Consider the following 22,724-nt stretch of genomic DNA (forward strand, 5'->3'; position numbering starts at 1 on the left):
ATCTTACTTTGTGGGTAGTAGGTATATATTTATAGAATTTTAAACACGCTTTAATTTCATATGATAGTCATGTTTATGTCCCAAGTGAAATAATTTTCAGTTTTGACAAGCTTCAGTGAATGACAATGAAAATTATTTAACGAGGGACATAAACACAATACAAAATGGTAGCTAGTTTAATATCCTGTTTATTACCCATAATCAATTTTAAGTTATATCAATGAACTTGTTTGACTGACGTCCCTGGAAGGTCGTAGTGCGTAAACTGTATGAATAAAGTTTGTTTTGTTTAATAACACCACTAGATCACATTGATCAATTAATCATCAGCTATAAGATTTGGTAATTCTGACACGTAGTAATCAGAGGAAACCCAGTACATTTTTCCTAATGCAGCAAGGGATCTTTTATATGCACTTTCCCAAAGACAGGTAAGCACATACCACAGCCTTTGACCAGTTGTGGTGCACTGGTTGGACCAAATGTATGAAGTAATCTTATGATGCAGAGGTGTTACATTCCACTTACTGGAACGTAAAGCCACTGGAATGTAACACTTTAATATAAACCAATATATGTTTTAACTATATGGGTAATATTATCTGAAACTGAGAACAAAATTTATATAAAACTGTCACAAAAATAAAGTTAAACATTGGGAGACCTCAAATCCATAATAGATTTGTAAAGAAAGTTTACTTATGTAACTACCTTTTTCCACAGAGCAGAACTAGCCGGTGAACTGGTTTCCTGGTACGCAAACAGCTGGTACGAGCTGATATCCGATACATTTTCGGTGCTCGTCACATTCCACGACAACACAATACCTGAAATACAACAATATACATCTTTTAAAAGCTGTGGGATCAAATGATCAACACTATTACTACTACAGTCAAAATGAATACGAAGCTGATGCAGATATCCTGTATGTCATCAATTAAGACTAGTGAAATAATATTTTTTTATTTAACATAAGGGAAGTTTATACATATATATATATATATATATAAAAATATTTTAAAATTATATCAAAATCCTTATATTCCATTGATGCAATTGTAATATTCAGACTGAGTTACCAAGTACATACATCAAGCAATCAATCTTTTTATATATTTTTTTAAAACAGTTTATTTTTAACAGTTCCTAAAGAACAATTAATATGTGAAAACTAGTTTCATGAGTGATTGGATACGTTTAATAGTTGGAATAAGATTCGCCTTACCTTGGCTAACCCGGGAGATTTTTAAGCTTGGCTTTGGAGGGAGCGGTTTTCCTGAGACAGATTTTGAACTTGGTGTGGAAGGTAGTGGGGCAGGATGTCGGACCGGTTGGGTCACTGCACTGCTGGGCTAGAGTCACAACACAAACATATGTCACAATAACTGAATACAAAGATTATTTATAGTATATTGTAACGTATGTTTTCATTTCCAATAAAGGCGATTTCAATTTTATAATATTAAATAAACATTATTGAAAATGCTGCATTCGAATTGCTTTTTGGATAAAAGAAAAAGACAAGGACCATGAGTTAACTCCCTTGAACAGTAACATAATTTGTACAATTTTCCTTATCTGCAGCTGTGTGGTGTGCATACTGAAAATGTTGAGCGACATCACATATGAATAACAATGTCAACCATGTTTTTGAATATAGTTTGGAACATTTAGTGTAAGTATTTTGTAAGATTCTTTGCAGCATTTACATGAAAGCAAAAGTAGGAATAGACATTTTTACTCGATACTTAGAATACAAAAGTATAGCTTAAAGTTAACAATTTTATTAAGGCAAATTTTAAATTGCAGGTAATGTATAACACAGGGCTCACCATGCAACATTTTTTGGTGTAGCCAATTTTCAGAGATGTAGCATTTATTCTTGAAAATTATTAAAATGTGGTTAATTTAAGGAATATTTTATTAGCCCAAGACTAAATGTTGTAGCCACTTTGTATAAAAATTATCAATGGACTAATTTGGCAATGTACAGGGTGAACCCTGGTAACAGTGGTAATATCACCAAGTACTCACAACGCTGTTGGATGTGGGTGGCACATTAACCCTCACAATAGTCTGTGTCTGAGGTGGGGGAGCACTCATCAGAGGTGGAGGGGGCCTCATGGACTGCACTGGTGCGGAAGGTCGAACACTGGTCGTGGTATATGTGAGCTGCGTGGGCTGACCGGCCCGCAACTGAGGCATCGCTTGAGGCGAAATCTGCTTGGCGACGGAAACACCCTGAGGTCTGACAGAGGACAGCTGCGTGGACGTTGCTGGGACCATCGTCAGCAGAGTCCCTGGACGGATATTGGGACCCGAAGCGATCGTCACCACCTGGAACGTGCCACCCGCACGGTTCAGGTTAGCCGCATTGTTCAGGATCTGAGTCCCCGCCGGCGAGCTCAGCAGTATGGATGCCCCGGAGATGGCCTGTGCCAGCGGCTGGCCTGGTTGCCGTGGCTGCTGCGGCCCCATCTGTCGTATAACCTGCTGCGGTAGCTGGTGGAGGTTTGCCGGTCGCAGCTGAGACGCGGTGGCCCCGGGAGGAAGGACCTGCACAGTCTGGACCATCTGACCGGGCTTCAGCTGCCCATCGTCGTCCGCGGTCAGATCGATCACCTTCGGAATGGCGTTCACGGGCGTCTGGGTCGTGTTTGGAGTTATTGGACTGACGACCAGCAAACTGGATCCCATAGAGTTGGGCACTCCCTGAAGTCTGACCGTGTCGCCGATGCGAGCGCTATCCAGTAAACTGCGCACGGTGCTGGCTGCGTTATTCATGTGCTGGTTGAGTTGTGTGTTGTTCAGGTGCTGGGTGAGCTGTGGTCGAACGCCAGCGGCCGATGGAACTGGGGGAGTGCTCACGCTGGTGATTGCCGTACTCACGCGTGGCATCGCAGTGGCTGTAAGGAGCTGCAAAGAAAATGTTTTAATGTCAGTTTTAAACCTTTGGCAAGCAGCAACTTCTTAAGCTTAGTTATATTATGCAGTCTTTTAGTACACAGTAAAAAAATTCTAATGCATAATTGCTACTGAAAATTACTAATGCACCTAAGTGTGTTTGAAGAAAATCTTGTTATTATTTTTTTTTTTGTACCATTTATGAAATATGGATTTGAAGTGAAATTATGGTAAGATATGTTATATTTATTGTGTATGATGCCAAAACAAGTGTATGAAAAGTGATTGTTGTCGGCATTAATAAGTCAAATTACAGTTTACCTGTGTCACACTGTTTCTGGCAGCAATGGCAGAGCTGGTGAGGGTTACAGTGGGCGTGTTGGGTTTCACCGCCGAGATCAGAGACAGAGTGTTCTGGGTGGCCTGAGGCGGTTGGGTGAGCACAGAGGTCAAGGCAACGGCCGCAGTCGACTTTGGAGGAGTCTTAGCCAGTCTTTGAGCAACTACTGACATTGTCTGCTGAAACAAAAGTCAAATATTGTAAATCATAAAATATTAACTGCAGTGAAACATCTCAAAACCAGACCCTCTGTAAACCAGAATTCCCTCAAAACCAGACATTTTACCCAGTCTGTTTTTAAAAACCAGGACAGAACTTAACCTCTCTAAACTGGATCCCTCTTAAAACCGGACATTTGTCTTGGTCCCAAAGGTGTCCAAGTTAGAGGGGTTTCACTGTATCTTAAAATTTAGCAAAATCCAAATGTGAAATATTAACGACATAAAAACGTTAGTGTGATCGGCATATTAGACATGTAAAAAAAAAAAGAAGCTTAAATTGTAGGATCAGCCATAAGAATACTTTTGATATAACTTTGATGATGTTAAGCAATAGGCACTATTTCTCATTGTAAACAGGCTCAAATATTAAAGTGAAGCTGCCTACAGACAACTAAAATTTAGTAGAATATTGCAGTAATGTGCACACAAACTAAGTATTGTATTTTGATGTATTTATTGTTTAATCTATATAGCATGTAAACATTGTTGTATGCTAAGTAGTTAATCACTCTGTGCTCAATTTATAGTATTCAACAAAAATTGCTAAGTCTTGTAACAATTTACATCCAAGATTATCAGGACTCAAAAGATGTCATGATCAAGAATTATTAGTCATAGGTGTTGGGGGATTTTAGTGTGGGTATTTTGTAAAATGACTTATGGTACTTAGGTGAAAATGAAACTATGATTAACACCTACTATTATTGGTTACTGAGAACAAAAATAAAAAAGTAATGTAAATTCTTACCTTTGGTTCATCCAGTGAAACTTGTATTCCAATAGCTTTTGTGGTAATTTGCTACAAAATAAAAAATAAAGTTAGTTTTAAATCCCAAATTAAAAATTGCAATTTAGTTAAAAGATAAATGTTAAAGACCAGTTTGATTTAAAAACATTGAAAAAAAAGTCCACATTTTGCCAAGTTTACATCTCCCAATATGCAAGGTACATAGAGAATACTAAATGAGTTCCCGTGTGAGACCGTTTATATTACAATGGATGTGTATTTAATAGTACATCACGAGCGAAAGTGAATGATGTACAATAAAAAACACACAAGTTGTAATATAAACAGTCTTACATAGGAACGATTATAGTATTTTATTTACTACACTGCACATCAATGAACAAAAATCACACAGAATGACTTTCAAAATAACTAAACAAGACATGAAAATACACAGATTAAAGATCGGGAAAATGACATCACGTTGTGGTCACTTCATTTAGCTATTTATGAATGAAACTTTTCTTTCCCACACCACACATCTATCAATGAAGATTATACAAACAATATTATAAATATATTCAAGGCTAAACACAATTATAAAAATATATATATTGTTAAATTATGCTGCTAACATTAATTTTAAGAATATACAGGATGTATTTTTTTTATTACAAAAATATGAATCAAAACAGCCATGCGCACACGTTTTGCATGAAGATCTCTGCGGAGATATACAGTGTGACATAGTTGATCACCTGATCAGAGGTCATGAACTCTTAAAAAGCATATACCACCATGTGAAGAGACAATAAATATCACATGGGTATCTTCCACAGCGGTGTAATAAATGTATATCACGAAGATCATTAAAGGTATATTAATTATTGGATTTGCATGTGCCATATTTTGCTATTTTTAATTTATTTGCAATAACAAATTAACATATATCCTAAATATAATATCTGTATAATGCACTCAAACTTTATAATATGTTGCTACTTGGCACAAACTATGGCTTCCCATTGAATCCTAGGTAAAAACTAAAATTTTAAAAATTACTTAAGTCACATAAAATCCACTAATAAAAATTCAACAGGAACTGACGGACAGTTATTAAATCAACATTTATGATTAGTGGAAGCTTTACATCCATCAAAATATTTCTGATGCGACTTTGATATATTAGAGTTTACTTACTCTTAAAGCAGCTGTTGCAGCCTTCCTCTTCTCGAGTTTTTGTTTTAACACTGTAAGATCCACGACCTGTTTCTGAAGCTCACGTGCCTGTGTTTTCCACTTGTCATTTGCCTCCTGGAGATCAGCGACCCTCTTCTGTAGTTGGACAATCTCCTCGTCTCGATGAGCACTCATGTAAGTCTGAACCTTACTGCGCACTAATACTTCTAGCTCCTGTTCAATACACATTTCATAAATGCAATGGTCATAAATCTGTTAGCTATCAATAAACTATGGTTAAACAAACCCATCAAAAGTCTGTGCTATCTGATCTGAATAATCTATTAAAGTCATCTGGACTTGCCATTGTTTTCATAATTATTAATATTGATATTTTCCTAATAAAAATAAAACGGTGGGTCATATTACTGCAAACCAAGGATAAACTTAGCAATGTCATCTATAAATCACTATCAACTGCACCACTGCAAAGTAAGTAAACTATATTTTTTTGAAATTGAAGTCACAACACATCCTTAGTAGTAAGAACTTTAGATACGCCAAAAATTGGAGAAGCAACCAGAGATGTCATTAGTAAGTGACTCGCCATTTTTCCCCCCACCTATTTCATAAATGTTTACCTATGAATAAATACTTTTATTTTGTTGTTATTTTTATCATTAAATTTGTCTGTCATGTGCTTTTGAATCGCTCATTCCTGGTTGTTAATATTTAATGTCAACATTTAACATACAGAGATTTCAATACCGGTGGTACGGTACATAGATTGGCTCTAGGATTAGAGTTGCATCTAGAGTCTAAAATGGTGGCCCCAATCAGAATGTAACCAAAGTATAAGTTGAAATGTTCTATCATAAGTCAGTGTTTCTGCCAGAAAGAAATTTTTGTGTATGGCGCTATGGAATTGAATGCAACCACAGTCAATAGAGGGTATGGGAGCCTAGCCCAAAAAGAAAATGGGTTAAGTTTAGGATTAGGGTTAAGAAAATTATACAGTAATGGTAAGAGTAATTAATTTTGTCAAAAGGTTAACTTAAAATAATTAAATCTGCAAAAAAATATGGGTATGACACCATACCTGTTTTACCCTCTGGCATAAACCCTGTAAGTCTTGGACAGAGAATATCAAAATGTTTGGACAATGAAAAACCTGGAAACACCGAATGGATAATTAAAAATTTGGAATTTTAAATTTCATCACTTCAAGATTTTAATATCAACCTGATTATGTCAATGACATTTGACTTGTAGCAGACAGTAACAGCCACCAATAATTTGATTTTCATCCATTACATCTATTGCTAAAGACATCAGTACTGCAGGGCTTCTATAATGTTTACAAAATCCACTTGCCATGGGATCAGTGACTTTAAAAATTTACTAGCCATGATAAAAAATTCACTGCCCCTATTTTACTAATAGTTGTAATCAGAAGTTGCCTAAAGAGTTTAAAAACACTAATATTGAAGGCGGGGGTGGGGGCAACATATTCATATTTACAAAATAGACTTAAATGCAGCATTTGACAACTTTTTTTTACTAGCCGTCGGGCATGGCAATAGTAGTTATTTACTAGCCCAACATTGAATATCACTAGCCATGGGAGTGGGGCTAACATAATCTAGAAGCCCTGGTACTGTGAACCTTCTAAAAGTTAAAATTCTGGTTTGAAAACCAAGCTCACCTTGCTGCTGAGGCGTACTGTTTTGGTGCTGGACTGAGATGTGGCCTGCGAGGTCTTGTCATCCTCCTCATCGGACACTGAAGTGACATCTTCAGCCTCAGACTTCACCCCGCTCGACTCGCTGTGTCGCGATTCCTCCGAATCCGAGTCACTGTCAACCTGCTCAACTGTCTCTGGTGATATTCCTATCACAGATCCCAACTTGCCAATCACCTCGTCAAGACGTGACCTCTTCAGAGGCTGATCGGAATCAAGTGCATCTTCCTGGAAGCGTTTCCTTTCATTTGTTGCATCGGCACCAACTGATGTCATCTCCTCATCTTCTACAGCATCAACTGATGACACCTCCTTATCTTCTTTAGTATCAACTGATGTCACCTCCTTGTCTGCTTTAGCATCAACTGATGTCACTTCCTTATGTACTTCAGCATCAACTGGTGTCACCTCCTTGTCTGCTTCAGCATCAACTGATGTCATCTCCTCATCTTCTACAGCATCAACTGATGTCACCTCCTTATTTTCTTCAGTATCAACTGATATCACCTCCTTATGTACTGCAGCATCAACTGATGTTGTCTCCTTGATTTCTTCAGCAGTTTCCTCTTTCAATGTAGACATGTCTTCTTGCTTTGAGCTCTTCTCAACTTCATTTGAATCACAATTCTTATTATTTTCTTTCAATTCATCTGAAATAAGGTCTGGAGATTTTAGATCATTAACATCATTGTCAGTGGAAATGTCACTGGTTTCCATTTTTTCTACATTATTTTGACTTTCACTACTGGCACTTTGGGATTCATCATTGGAAGATGGCATCTGCTCCGTGTTTGAGACAGAGGCAGATGACAGTGGTGATCCGTCAGCATCTGTTTCATCACAGAGTGCTATGGCATTATCCACCTCACACTCGTCAATCAAGCATGAATTACTTTGGACAGAATTAGGAAAACTGTTTTGATCATTAAATATTCCTTCATGCTTTGTTGAATTAGGTTGAGATTCAGAATCATTTGAGGTATCTATAATTGTAATGAGTAAAACAAAGAACATGAAGTAAGTACTGCCAAATCAGATAATCCCACTTGTACTTTTAATGTTGAGACGTATCAAAATAACGTAATGTTGTTCAAGATATATGATTTTAGATAACTTAAACATTTTGTTAATGCAATTATATTTTATAATTAATTGAAATTCAGAGATCCATATGAACTAAAAAAAAAAAAAGGTTATCTACTGTGATTTCACAGAAGTAGATCTTTATGAAAGAGGGAGGCTTACATATCCAAAAAGATAAATTCATATAAATTTGCTAAAGAGACATTCTCATTATGCAATCAAATTATACTGTGAGAACACCAAGCCGTGCCCGAGTCACACCAATTCGAGCAGGTTCTACCTGTACTACTCACGACAAATCCCAGGTGACAAGTCGGTGCGACAAAAAGCATAATAAGAACGCCACTTTAGAGAACTCCTTACCGAAATCATCCCAGGAGATTTTAATCAAGATGCTTCATCCAAGTAATATTGATACCAAAAGTATAATTCTATATGATAATTAATTCCTAAGTGTTTCACAATTTATAATAAAATTAGTGCTGGAAATTGGAACTAAGGAAGTAATACAGGGCCCAATATTACACGCAAACCACCGTTCTGTTCACGTGTCGGTTACGCAAAATTTAATTTACACGAACCGCAAATTGGTTACATCATAACCTGTAAACGTTCAGGAATTAAAACATGCAACTTCACGATTACAGGAAGTCTATTCACACAGACATACATACTACTAGTATTCCGACAAATGTGTTAGGCGCAGCAAGCCAGTAAACAACGTTATATTGCAACAGTTGTAATTTGCCACCAGTCTAAACTAAACGTTCAGTATAAAGTCGAGCCAAAAGCTTTAAGAAATGTGCACTGACCGATGGGGATGGCTAAATTATCTGCTGCTATTTTATCTTTAAAGGAATATATGTAGACATAATATTGGATTGGCCATAATTTTATATATGTTGAAAAAAGTTTTAACGTAAACAGGAATCTAAAAGTGTCACAAAAAACGAAAAAACAAATCCCTCCAAATGATTATGTTTCTATTTTGTTTCAGTATTGGGGCTGATATTCAGTTCTTTTACAATATTGTTAACTTTAGCAAGCATTAAAGACATTTTTTTTGTAAAATGTTTTCTTTTGTATTTTGTTTTAACTTTATGTTTGAGCTAAACACTATGTATTTAAAATATAATTTCAACGTAATTTTGAGGTAACCGATCAGGTAACCCACAGATATAATATAATTCATGTAACCAAACAATTGGTTACCTAGGTAAAAACCACATGAACCGACTTCCGGTTACCCCAGATTTCAAAATATGTTGTTATTTTTTAAAATAGGTTTGGGATAGTGTCAAAAATAAGGAGTATATTTGAGCATTGTGGTATTAAAATGTAACAAAATCACAAGCTAAATAGCAGATAACATAATCATACATAAATCACTGCAATTTATTTGTGGTTTTTAGCAGGTGAATTTTTTATTTTACCAGTTTTTTTGCTTTCCGCAGGTCGCTATTTCAAGCCCTGTAAAATACAGGTAACTTGCAGTTTAAATTATTATGAACTAAATTTATTCTAACTGTAAAAAAACAAAACTATATACTGTATGCTACATATGATATGTTCTCCAGAATGAATTTAAATGCAATTGTATTTTCAACTTGTTTTACAGGGTAGCATGCCTCCCAACCCCCCCCCCCCCCCTTGATTAATCTTGATTAGCGATATTTCTAGTCAATTGAAAATTGATTAGCAACTACTGTTTAATGTTTTAAATTGTGTAGCGATTTCTGAAACTTGCATAGCAAATCACAGCACCATACTCAACAAAATGTTTCTTGATTTATCATATGATAAACAAAATGCAATAGTATGTGTGAAATCACTGTACAGTACAATTTAGTACTGGTCAGTATTACAAAACTGTCCATTGCCACAAACAGATTTTTTTTTTATCAATCCCAGATTTGTTCCATCGATACAGGAATAGCTACTTGACGTACATGTACTTTATCATTTCTTCAAAATTAAACGGCAAAGCTAGTCTATTATCACACATAACTATATGATTTTTTTCAATATAACTCAGGACATGGTGTAATATAATTTAATAATATTGCATGTAATAGCTTAGTTGCCATTAGCAAGCAAATATAAACCTATCTCTTCGGACATGTGTGCCTCCCTCTTTAACACTGATAATCACGGTACAATGCATTTATAAGAAAATCAAAGTTTCTGCAGGACAGTATTTTATACGGGTAATCACTCCTAAGTTGCTAAATACAGCATGTGCAGTGTTCGAAAAATAAGCACTTGTACATTTGTCCTGACAAGTGAAAATCGGCTCAGACAAGCAAATGTCCAGTGGACAAGTAAAAATGTTCAATGCAGTTTCATTTTGAGCAATCAAAAACATTGACATTACACTTAAATAAAACAAACCATTTATTTGGACAAGTGAAAATATTGGTGAAAAATGTTTCATTCATGTTTTGTTTTAACACCACCACTAGAACACATTGATTAATTAATCATTGGCTATTGGATGTCAAACATATGGTAATTCTGACTTTTGAAGGAAACTCACCATTTTCCCACAGACAGGAAAGCAGTGCACATACCACAGCCTTTGATCAGTTATGGTGTACTGGTTGGAACAAGAAAACTCAATCAACTGAATAGATCCACAGAGGTGGTTCGATCCTGCAATGCTTTAAGTGAGCACTCAACTGACTGAGCTAAATCACACACACACACACGCATACACATTGGCAAACAGGTAGATTTCTAGATGTAGTAACTTCTCTGGCAGACTAGTGAAAAAATCTGCTAATTTCTTTTGCTGATATTCTGTCATTAACTGGTTCAGCTTTTACATCAAAATTGCTGAATGCTTCAAGGGCTGGGAGTTTCAACTATCATTTACTTTTAAATGTATAACATTTACAAAATGAAACCCAGTCAATTAACATCTAGTAACATACATGTTAATAAACATTTAAGACTTAAAAGCCATTAAAAGCCATCAGTAGTCAGCCTAGAGCGGACAAACTAGCTAGCCTGCAATCTTGAGTAAACTGCTAACATCCTGTTGGTGTTATTTCACTTACCAGTAGTAACTGCAGACCCCTCATCCTTTTGTTCAGGACCAGACTCTGTCTTGTTCGTCTCGTCAGTAATGTCTTTTTCTACTGAATCTGAAGAATCAGTTTTAGATTCTGATTCAGAATTGTCCAGTTCTAAATGTAACTCTGAATTCTGACCTATTTCAGACTCTTTAGCATCTTGCTCAGTGTTTGTAGTCTGTTCCTTGTCATCTGTGTCTACACTTGTTAGGCTATTTGGCTTCTTTTCATCTAGCTTTGGTTTCACGGAGAATTCAGAGATACTCTCAAATAAATTATCTTTTCTACACAAAAGTTTTGAGTCTGCCCTAAATTCTGTATCACAGTCCTTGCCAGAAATCACTGTACATGCATCTTCGGATTTGTTTTTTGAACATGTCTTAGTTAATTCAGTTGTTTTGCTATGTTTTAATTTGTACATGATGTCTCGCATAGAATTCCTCACTTTGTCATGAATCGTCAAAGGGTTGAATGGAATGTTATCACATGAATGTTTTGTCTTATTTTTATCCAGGACAGATGATACATGATTTGCTTCTAACCCTGTAACCGACAGCGACTTTGATTGTTCATGGTTTGTTGAACTATTATCAACAGAATTATGATCCATGGAATTCATATACATGTTTGAATCTTTGCTACATGATACAGTGTTTTCACAAATAGCATCTGTACATTCATGAGATGTGTCCATAGAAACTGATTGTCCTGAATTATCCAAAGAATTTTTGAGTTCATCGGATGAAACATTAACTTTTTGAACCTCAGTATTTTTTTTTATTTCTGTTGTAGGTTCTGCTGGAGAATCATCTACCTCCATTTCCGTATCCAAGTTCTGGTCACCTTTCTTTCCCATTTTCGAAACTGCTGATAACTCATCAATATCATGTATAATTTCATCCATTGACATTTCCTTAGCAACCTTTACACAAGCATTCTTAAGACCACCATTTACACTATTTTCTTTCACAAAATGGGAATCGGTCTTTTCATCTGGTGATGATAAAATAATCACAGGTGAATTCAAGGTATCTACATGTTTGCTAAATCCTTTTGAGTCAGGTAGATTATCTGCAGACAACTCATCAATATTATGGATAATTTCGTCAGTTGACATTTCCTTGCCACCTGACACATCATTTTTAAACAAGCCATGTTTTCCAGGACTGGCAGAAATGGCACTGCTGTTATTGACAAGATCTCCTTCCCCATTCAGTGCATTTGGATTCATAATGGTCTCGGAGAATGAGTCCTTAGCATCAGAGCAAAACTCAGGCAAGTCTGAGCAGCCAATGCCATGATCAACATCTGTACTTGCCATGGACATTTTTGCTGAGCATCCCTGTCCTAATTTGGAATCTGAAAAACAAAAGATTTTTTTTATTTTTATTAAAATCTTAATTTTTCACAACTTATGATTTCAATATTCATCATTATGTATGACAGAACATTAAAATAATTGTATTCTCAGTTGTTTATTTAAATATTATATATGTGGGATCGATTAAATTGATTAATTTATCACAGATATATATAAATAGTAAAATATGACACTTGCAACTCTGAAGTAGAACCTGCCACTTGGCTTTCAATGACAAACTTTTCTGGGTAGTGAGACCAAACTCAGTTTTATTAACAAATTATTATTAGTCATTTCAGATTAATAAAACCTTGGCAAATGTATTTTCTAAATCTGTAATTTCTGTCAGACATAGTTTGTAACATGCAACTAGTTTTCTGTCTGAATGATTTTGAAATATGCAAAATAGCAGCCATTGACACTCGATGTATCATTTCCGGTACAAAACTGGTCCACTTTAATTTAAACACAGTCGTTGCTATGCATCGTAGACAGATATACATCTAATGTAGAGAAAAGCCTGCTTTTCTCGTTGCCAAATTTAATCAAATATTTTCTACTTTTCTTTCGTTTTTTTTTTTTTTGACAGATTCGAAAAAAATCGTTTAGCATAATATTACGTCATAAATAGGAGGGACTTAAAAAAAAAAAAAAATGAATACTGTTAACATTTTGACCACTTTTAACGTTAAAATACTACAAAAAAATTAACTGAATTATGACTAAGATAGAATTGTAGGAGTGGTCATAAATTAAGGTGCAGGTACGTAGGAAATAGATAACTCGACTAAGGTTCAGAATAATTCGTAGAATGGCCACCATCTTGAATTATTTTTTTTTAAACAACCAGTGACCACGATAAAAGTTAAAGCCATTACTCTTACTCCACGAACACCAATAACCAACATTAGTACAAGTATAATTACAAGTATAAACCTATAGTTTAAAACAGATTCCAAAAACCTACTTGGTGCATGTAATAGCGACACTTAGTTGCACATGTGTTTACCTTTAACAGGCGATTTCATTGGTGGAATTGGCCTACGACCTAGACAAAGCCTGGCTGGGAATTTCCACATTACATTATTTATGTTTGAAATTTCCAGTCAAAAACAAAATTACTGAAATCCATGTTACTGAAAGCTACCAACTGTAACGTAATAATACCATACTTAACTACACTGGCGCAAGACAAAGGCATTTTAAGGCGATCGCAACGCCACCTGTTTTTAACATGTTTCATATTTAATAATATCGCTTATTTTCTATTTTGGTAAACCCGTTAGTCTTTATTGAGAAAAATTTTTTGGTCTATCTGTGTGACATAAACAGTCAAAAGCAACACACGCATAACTACGTGATAAAAACCACTTATTTTTATTTAACAAGGTCGATAACTCTAGAGTCTATACTGAATAATGCGCAATGAAGTACTTTTTTTCATTGTAGACCTTTCAGTGTTTTCGGGAAACACACACTTTGCATTTAAAAGGGCATATCCTAATTTTGCTTCCATTGTCAGATATTTTCGACTAACAGAGCCTGTCTGATGACGAAAACTGCATAGTCAATACATGTTCTTGTTTAGTAGGCTATATCAGTGTCTATATAAGCAAGATGTCTGTTGTCAGTCCTAATGTTTGTAGTAAACCAAACCGGATTTTACTTCCCTAGATAATTTCGTACGTACAACCAGGTTACCTATAATTTCGTACGTAAAAAAAATAAAAATAAAATTACAATGTACAATAATGAAATAATAATAATAATGTGACACTGCGATGCATGTTTTAGCCCGTGTTCGAACCCTCAGCCCAAGCCAAGTTTGCACTGGTTGGAACGGAAAATATCGATAATAACTGGGATATGACGATTATTAGTTGACTTAATAAACTATGTGTTTGTACTAATTGTAAATAGTTTTATTGTTGGGTTATTTGCCAACCATTTCCCGTGTATCGTTGTCATGGTAATCGTCGTGGCCACTAGATCAGCAGATATCAAATACCAAAATGCAACCCTACTTTAGGCTCATTCGTAAATATTGGAAGGTACCAGCAAATTTGGAAGAGCAGTTATATTAAAGTGACAGACCCTAGGTTTTTTTTTAACACTACGGCGTATTTTTCACCATCAGACTTGTTTTTTGATAACAGAATGGATAATCTTAAAATTTATATTAAAACATATTACTGAGATTTAAAGCCATACCAACTCCAAACATTGCGTGCTTTAAGTTGGCTGTTCCATCAGTTGTCTTCATACAGGTATTGTAAAATAAGATTTAACCTATGCAATTTCATGAACTAATTTTGTTTTTAAATGTCATTTGAGTTGGGTTTAAAACTTAATAATATATTTTTATATGAATTTTTATTGAGTTATATGCCGATGCAACGGTTCCGTTTTGACGCAAACGGACTATAGACAAGAATCGGGGCATGGGATGGGGGGGGGGGGGGGGGGGGGGGGGGGGGGGGGGGGGGGGGGGGGGGGGGGGGGGCAGGCATGACTATTTTTCAGGGCCGCAACTGCGAAATTTGTATTTAAAAGATTACGGTATAATCTTTATTATTAGTATATTTATTTTAACTTCTTCAGAGATTACAGGTAATAAAATGTATGCTAAATGTGTTAGTTGTAATTGCTAAGAATTTTCCCAACAGGTCGACCCACTGTTTAACAGCTCTGGATTGTCCCACTTGCAAATACACCGAAGTGCTTGCAAAATAATGTAGCAATTCTTAACCAAATTGCAAGTGTAGGTTACACGCATGCATGCACACGATAGTGTGTCTTCGAGGTACCAATGATCGTAATGAGCACAGGCGAAAGCAGCAAATATTAAACAGGAAACCGACACTGCAGTTACATCCTTGGAAGCAAGACTGTTTTTCGTGTGTGCGATCTTTGGCATCAAAATAATATTAAAAGTAAATTAATATGAGCGGTACAGTTCCCAATGGTGCTGGTATGCTACCTTCAAACATTATTTGATCGGTTCCTGATATGGTTATTCGGTTCACTAGACTGGGCCATACATTTTATGTTAAACTGAATGATCACATCGGGAACCAGTCAAATAGTTCGCGAACGTTAGCGTCACTCGCCGTCGTTAACTCACGTGGAGATGATGTTGCAATCCACCTCCACACAAACCAACGCCATTGAAGGAGTTACGGCTTTACGTGCACGTTGAGAATAAGCTGTTGTAGCAAACGCCTGTCATGGGCGCAAGTGTTGGCTCTCACCATCTCTTCCGTCTATGACAGAACAACGCCATTCGTTGTTTGTAACCTTTTGTTGGGAACATTATTCCGAATGTGTTAACCTATTGGTAGGGATGTTTTAATTGGTCAAATGAGAGGTCATCTGAACATGGGGAAAACGTTGGCACTGATCAGGGCCACGTTCCACAAAGCGCCAAGATCGCTGTAAGTGTATTACTATCAGTTATGCATTTAATATGATCTTAGCATTAAGATTGCTTCGTAAAACGGGGCTCAGATCTGTTAAATGGACCTTTCACCGTGAACATTAATTGCAAATGTGCTAACCTATTGGCAGTAATCTTTTGATTGGTCGAATGAAAGGTTATCTGGACATGAGATGACGTTGACGCTGATCAGATCTGTCATATGAGAGCTCCAAGGCCAAGGTACACAGACATCAAGATAAACTCACCTTTTAGGCTTCCAAGAGGAGTGTCTATTGCCGACATCATAAATCTGAAGAAAAAAAAACATCATTATCATAGCAACAGGGAAACCGTGTGATAAAGATCAAAGAAATGTTAATTCATATCGTGTAATAACAAAATCACGAATAGTGAACTCGTTTCAGTGTACCGCACTAGCAGGGTTTCTGCCAGAGGGTAAAACGGGTATGGCGCCATACCCAACATTTTATTTTTAAAAGTTAACTTTTTGACAAAATTAATTACTCTCATCATTACTGTATGATTTTCTTAACCCAACCCTAAACTTAACCCATTTTCTCTCTGGGGGAGGTCCCCCATACCCCTTGTTGACTGTGGTTGCATTCAATTCCATAGCGCCATACCCAAAAATTTCTTTCTGGCAGAAACAGACTATATTACGTATATGAATTAAAAAAACGTTCGTTTGTCCGTATTTCAATTTAGAACTTAATTTGAATAATCCACCCACTCGCCCCATATTAACTCATATGCGATAAAATGTGGTTTAGTTATTGTCCGATTTTTAACGTTTTAAAACAAACTTTTCAGGAGTGGCAAGGACTTTTCTGTTGTCATTCCCCTCATTTGACGCACCGAATTTGTGTTTATCCTTTCTACAGTACTAATGTCCTTCCCACAGGGAAAGTCTTTTTTATACTATGGAATTTACTACAAGTTATTTATTTCTGAGCCAATTGCTTTCTAAATTGCACACAAAAATAGTTCTTTCTTTAATTTCCAAAACACTTCTACTTTTTTTCTTACGTCAAATCAAACTGAAATTATTTTTAAAAAAATACAACAAAAAAACACAAAAAACAAACAAAAAAACACAACATTTTTGTAGGATCAATCGTTCGTTCCACGATCATTGTTCCTCATGTATCGTGTTACCATATCCTGTCCGTGGAAGGTGACTATGGAAGTCCCACCGTAGGCGTGTGTGCTGGATGAGGGTTTTGGGACTATGGGTCGGATTTTAGTGGCGGTTTTAAGTTACATACAAGTACATTATTGATGGCCAGCGCAATTTAGACATCGGCTCCCTTTCCGCAAAAATTCCCGCACCCATGCTTTGCCGTTAAACAGCGTGTACCAAATGATTTAAAAATACAATGGATTTGTCTGTTTAGTGTGGGAAACATGTGTTCGTCAGGTTTGAGTTTGGGAGGTGTATTGCATATATGTCAAAAGGGCCGTAGCTAGGATTTTTTGTTTGGGGGGCGGGGGGTGGGGGCAACTGAGTAGTTAAGAAGAGAATTTTCTTTAAGTTTCTATGTTTTCCGGATATATTGTGTCAGTGGTTTTCCCTTTTTAAACGCTGCACCTCTTCTCTGGAAAAATCCTGCATCCGCTCTTGTTGAATGTCAGAACAAACATTCCTTTCAACCTTTCTTAAAGGCATATTATCACAGACCACTGACCTATTTAATGGTCTAACAAAGTATTACCTGAACAAAAATACTTTGATTTGTCTCTAAATGTACTTTATTCAACCATCTTCATAACCACCATACTCAATTTATTAATGACATTTTGTAAAAATAATTGTATTATGGCATTGGTCCATAATTCAAAAACTAAAATTGCCGAGAGGGATGACATGGATTTTACTCCATCAAGTTCAATTAAATCGCGTTTTTTAAACTTAACTGTCGGATACACAGAGAATAATACATGAGTGGCCGTTAGATACCATTTATCTCACAAGTTGTTTAAAAATGTAACTAACGAGCGAAAGCGAGTTTGATAAGTTTTTAATCAACGAGTTGTGAGATAAACCTTGCGCTAGTGTGGTACGGGCGTAAGCGCCATCTGTAGCACCACGTTCTTAACCTATCTTTTTATCTTACAGACAATAAAATTAAAATGAAATTATTTGGGGGTATGTGAATGGGTAATGGTATAATCTACATTTTAAGGATAGGCCCTATTTAATTAAACACTTTTGGGGAAACTGAAAGAACTGCTTCATTTTTTCAAATGCTATTTCCAGCATGTTGAGAACATTTTGCCAGATATAAACAATTCTCAATATTTAAAAATGTGGAACAAAAACAAAGTTTGTCAATTTACCTAGCTACAGTCTAGGAGATTGAGTTCAAAAGATAGGTGGTCAAACGTACAGGTCAGTGCCGTAGCTAGCAGAGGGGCATTTGCCCCACCCCCCCCCCCCCCCCGAAAAAATTCGGAAAGCATTATAGAAACTTAAAGAAAAGGAGTTTTAGACCATTAACTACTCAGTTGCCCCCCACCCCAAAACAAAAAATCCTACCTACGGACCTGCAGGTGTAACATATTTAGGCCTACACATTTGTCATATTTGGACACTTTTATCTAGCCAGTTATTTAAACCCTGTAGTGTAAATAAATCAGAACAACACCCAACATAATGTTCGTAAATTTAAATGACAGTTACCTATTACAAAAGGTAACCAACGACACTATATTTACAGTGTGAACAAGTAATTGACATTGAAACGCAGGGCTTCCCAACAGACTAGGCATCACGTGATGTAAATCGATCGCACTAGCCGAGACAACCAATGAACGACTGTGAAGCATGCAGAGACGCAGCTCGGCCTGTTACAAAAATAAAGATGTTGGCAAATTGCCACTGTTGGAATTAACTCCCGTTAAAACGACTGAAAATGCATATAATTTCGTTATTACAATGAGCTATCAGATATATTCCATTACGAACACACCCTTCATTCATGTGTACTGTAATATTTATTTAATATCTGCATACATTTTGACGTACTACCGATTAGTGCCTACGCACATCACTAACTTGTTTGTTTTTTGGTGTAGCTTTTGGGGGGTTTTAAGTCAGTATACTGAAATGTCAACTGTACACTAATTACACTACCAGCGGTGATTAAAGTGTGTTGTAAACGACACCTTTATCATATTATCCATTCCATACTAATGTATGTTATCAACATATCATCACGTATCTTCGCCCTCTCAAAGGTCATATACTTGGGCAAGTCTAGGTTGTTAAAAAATGGAACTTATTGCCACAATGGGTGGTCAGACTACTAGTAGACCTTGTTAAAAATTACCCGTAGCCATTTTAGAATCACCGATGAGTACTCGAATATGTAGAATTAAGTATCAGTATTGATTAATTTGAACAGTAGGCCTACTGGGTTTACCGATTGTCAGTCAGTGTATTTTAATAAGGTCCATACTTCACTCAAAGGGCAAAACATCACGAGTAGTCAACCCTCGACTGACAAAGCTCGAGAAAAACGGGAATTGTCTAGTCTGACCTCGACACAATATTCATTTAAAACAGCCAAATATAGTTTACCAATCACGAGTTAACAATTGAATTTAATACACGGTCGATACCTATTGTGTACACATGGCTGTTGTGACGCGTATTTCTTATCGAATTTTTTTTTTAGTGCACTAGTTAACGTTGGTTGGTTCATTGTTGTGTCTATAATACACAATAAAAAACATCTGGTAGTAAGTAAAAAACGCCAACCCTGATCGATGTTGATTTGGTGTTAAAATGTATTTGCCTTGGTGACGTCACGGGCATCAACGTAGACCAACACATGAATACAAAGATCATGCGGCGGGCAAACCATCCAATAGGACATTGGCATGTGTGGCAGGGGCGATTTCAAAAGTGCAAACTTTACTGAAACGGAGCATAGTGTCGAGGTAGTAGGCATCACACTCAATGCGGTTATGTGGTTTAAACCAAAAACCCAACATAAAATATCAAATAATTTAAACATATTTATTTATCTGCAGTAAACTATTGTGGCAGAATTAGAATTTAAGATTTTATTACATTATTATTTTATTAATAATGATTGTGGTAAAATTTGACCTTGAAATGGCAAAACATTGCATCAGACCCATAAACAAATAATAATTAAAAAAACATTACAGAAACCGATTTATAACTCAGGGAATAACTAAGCAAACGTACGTGTTAAACGTAGGCCTATTATCAGCTGCACGATTTAGTTTTTCTCCTGAAGTTATAAACCCACACGAGTCTAGTAACTATAGAGATGGCCTCGATCTTCGTGTGCGACTTCGCCACATCGTTGTCGGTAAACCGGCAGCCATTACAGACTCATATAAATGTTTTTAATATCAACTGAGTTTCTTCAACAACCAAGCCCATGTAGAAAGACACACCATTCCGAAAACTAGTGAATACCGAGCTGTACTTTACAAGTTGTTCTGAAGTACAAACTTATAACACTATTAGTATACTATTACTCATTCACAATTTCAGTCCTTCCCACGGGAAATGCCCTTTTTCATGCTATGGAATTTCCTACAAGTTGTTTATTTCTGAGACAACTGTTTTCTAAATTGCACATAAAAATAAATGTTTTTTGTTATTTCAAAAACACTTTTAGTTTTCTTCTTATGTAAACCAAACTGAAATATTTATAAACAAAAACAAAGAACACATTTTTGTAGGAGGATGGGACGGCCTATGGGTAGGCCTATATCAAAAATGTTGATGGAACAATAATGACTTTCCATCCTCATTTTAAAATCGTACGTTGTGGCATTAACACACACACACACACACACACAAACACCTAAATTGTTGATACCATCATATAAACGGACCTTTATTCGATACTTTTAAGTCGGGGAAATATCGAGTAACTACCATTTCAAAATAATCGGCAACCACACATCCGGGCAACTACTAAAAAATTAACATATTCATAGCGAGGCCCTATGTGGGATCAGCGATTTACGGGTTGTGGAATATAACAGAAAACCAACTAGGTTAAAATCAATAAAACAATAACCAGAATCACTCACTAAAACCTTTAAAAATCGAAAAACGCTTTCTGGTTGCTCAATCTCACGGCTCTAACTAGGTCAGCAGTAATGTAATATCGCCTTTGTAGATATAATACGAACGTGAAAAGTTACCGTAGCAAACAGTGACAACCTTTCTTTAACACTCGGCATAAGTTATTTAAATAATAATGATTACCCCCCCCCCTCCCCCCCCCCCCTTTCGTGGTAAATATGGAGTTACGATCGGTCGCTTGATTTATCTTTCCGGGTTGACCCAGTGCTTCAGAACAGGGGCGTAATTTACTAAACTCGCGATGTTGCTTAAGAGAGCCTAAGCGAGCTTTGTCAATTAGACCTCTGGTATGTGAAAGTACGTGGTATTCCTAAATTGACCTACATTTTGTCATTTATTTAATTAATTTGAAAGTCACGGTAGGGTCTATATACGAAAACGAAAAACACGCCCTCTTTGATCCAACCATTACCCCTAGTCACCCACTATGTTTCCAGTGATTGTGAGCATCTGGCGATTTTTGAGGATTCACGCACACTCATTATCTCCAGCCTTGCTTTTTACTTTTTATTATCGAGTCAAAAGTACTAGTGTTTAGCACAAAATAGTTTTTATAAGTAAATGATAAATTAAAATTAACATTTATAAGGCCTTCTGTGACCCAAATTTTAATAAAGTGGTGCGAAATGCAAAAGCGTAATAGAACTAAAATAAAATGCAAACATTGGCACCGTCGTTGCCGGAAACGAAACATCAATATCTTGACTGAAATATTAAAAATTTAATGTAATTTGAATTTTTAGTCTATCACATACGAACACAGTATCAACCGTGCCCCTTCATTATCAGTTGATAAATTTGAGGAGTACGATTTTTTTTAACTCTTGGGTTTCTCTAAAAACTAGTCTGCTGTATTCCGCAGTACTATGCCTTTAGTCTTCTTAGTTAAGTAAGAAAACCCAACTCGTCAAACTCTGGTGTCCAAATTTGGGAGTGGCAGTCCTCCGAAGCAGGCAAGGTCAATTATTGCAGGAGTGGCAGTACTCATATATATATATTATAAACCCTCCAGACGGTGACTCAAGAGACTGTGCATGTCATCCAGTGGATTCTAGAGACGTTGGAAGCGGGAGGGGAACTGCCCCGCCACCGGCGCTGAAGGTGAACTGTCAGAATTATGTCTTCCCCATATCCCCGTTAAACAGCGAACAAAACATGCATTTGAATATTTTGTTTTCTATTCTGACAAAATTCAAATTGCAGCTCATAATTCACCACAATGAAGAACGTTATCGGTAATATCTTAGTAAACCTATTATATAGGCCTACGGGCTCCCAGTTTTGTAACGGGGTAGGGGTAGACCAGCTTTTGCCCGTATTAAACGAAAATGCTCGAATTTGGATAACAATATTTATTCACATTAGCATTACTACCAAACAACTGATAAAGGATTGCAAACGAATCACTGCGCATATTTACATGGATTACAACTAATTTTGAGAGTAGAATGGTGGAAATACATGGCGAAAAGGTCTCAGGTTGGCAAATTTTGCCCGAATATCTGTATCATTTTTGCCC

The 22,724-nt window shown here is 36.3% G+C and overlaps 1 protein-coding gene across 3 annotated transcripts in view; it reads right to left on the bottom strand.

Annotated features, from left to right (window-relative positions):
- Positions 1-22,724, bottom strand: part of LOC121378205 (dentin sialophosphoprotein-like) — a 31,972-nt gene that overhangs the window by 3,923 nt on the left and 5,325 nt on the right. Inside the window, exons 2-10 of one of the 3 annotated variants that reach the window (XM_041506284.1) lie at positions 16,317-16,360; positions 11,258-12,631; positions 7,080-8,098; positions 5,396-5,608; positions 4,217-4,267; positions 3,229-3,423; positions 2,038-2,919; positions 1,229-1,355; positions 712-827 (exon numbers count right to left, since the gene is read on the bottom strand). In XM_041506284.1, coding sequence (XP_041362218.1) covers positions 712-827; positions 1,229-1,355; positions 2,038-2,919; positions 3,229-3,423; positions 4,217-4,267; positions 5,396-5,608; positions 7,080-8,098; positions 11,258-12,631; positions 16,317-16,356 — 4,017 coding nt within the window. In that variant the 5' untranslated portion in view covers positions 16,357-16,360. The other 2 variants (XM_041506283.1, XM_041506286.1) reach the window with 2 other exon arrangements.

Source organism: Gigantopelta aegis, chromosome 8 (assembly GCF_016097555.1).
Source record: "Gigantopelta aegis isolate Gae_Host chromosome 8, Gae_host_genome, whole genome shotgun sequence".
Taxonomy (NCBI): domain Eukaryota; kingdom Metazoa; phylum Mollusca; class Gastropoda; order Neomphalida; family Peltospiridae; genus Gigantopelta; species Gigantopelta aegis.